The following is a 717-nucleotide window of genomic DNA, read 5'->3' as shown; positions in this document are numbered from 1 at the left end:
ATTTTTTAAAACATTCAAAAGGAAAGGGATCTGTTAATGATCTAGCTTAATCTCATTTTATTAAGTGAAAAACTAGCTCAGAATTGATATGTCACTCTCCAAAGCTACACAAATGGCTGAAAGCAAAGCTCATCTCTTACATCTCAGTTCACTGTGCTTTTTATTGCACTTTGCTGCCTCTCAGACAACCAAAGAGCCATTAAAATATATCTTGCAAAATTATTGATTTTGTCTATAGCAAGGGCATGGGAAAAAGTGACTAATACAAAGTTTAGGTTAATACATTTTGCTAATAGAGTCATAAAATAAACGAGTTCAGAAAATTTATTTCTGTTGTCAAAAATCTGTTCTGTACCAAATTTCCTTGGGTTATTTTTTAGATAGAGTAAATCAGTATTTTCCATTTTATTCTGTCATTATCACAAAGGACTACTAATGTTCTTCACCTCTGTATCTCTCTCCTATGGCTGGTTTTCCGTAGGAGTCTTCACCTTTTTGAATAACTTTGCTATTCTTTGCAACTAGATAAAAATATTCACCATCCTTATGGCATGTATTTTTTAATCAACTCAATATGTTCTTAATTCCTACCTGTCTCTTGTGACTTGACACAGCTGAGAATATAGTTAATACCAGAAAATTAAAAATGTAATCATAAATTATGTATAGGATTTTTTGGAGAAAAACAAAGTTATTGTTTTTATTTATAGTATTATT

At 30.4% G+C, this 717-nt stretch overlaps 1 protein-coding gene across 1 annotated transcript in view; it reads left to right on the top strand.

Annotated features, from left to right (window-relative positions):
- The window catches only part of LOC105817324 (GLIPR1-like protein 1), a 6,388-nt gene that overhangs the window by 1,689 nt on the left and 3,982 nt on the right, over positions 1 to 717 (top strand). The window contains 1 exon segment of the mRNA XM_012652980.1: positions 381 to 385. Coding sequence (XP_012508434.1) covers positions 381 to 385 — 5 coding nt within the window.

Source organism: Propithecus coquereli, unplaced genomic scaffold (assembly GCF_000956105.1).
Source record: "Propithecus coquereli isolate 6110/MARCELLA unplaced genomic scaffold, Pcoq_1.0 Scaffold407, whole genome shotgun sequence".
Taxonomy (NCBI): Eukaryota; Metazoa; Chordata; class Mammalia; order Primates; family Indriidae; genus Propithecus; species Propithecus coquereli.
Note: the sequence above shows the minus strand (reverse complement) of the source record. Positions and strands in the feature narration are given on the sequence as shown.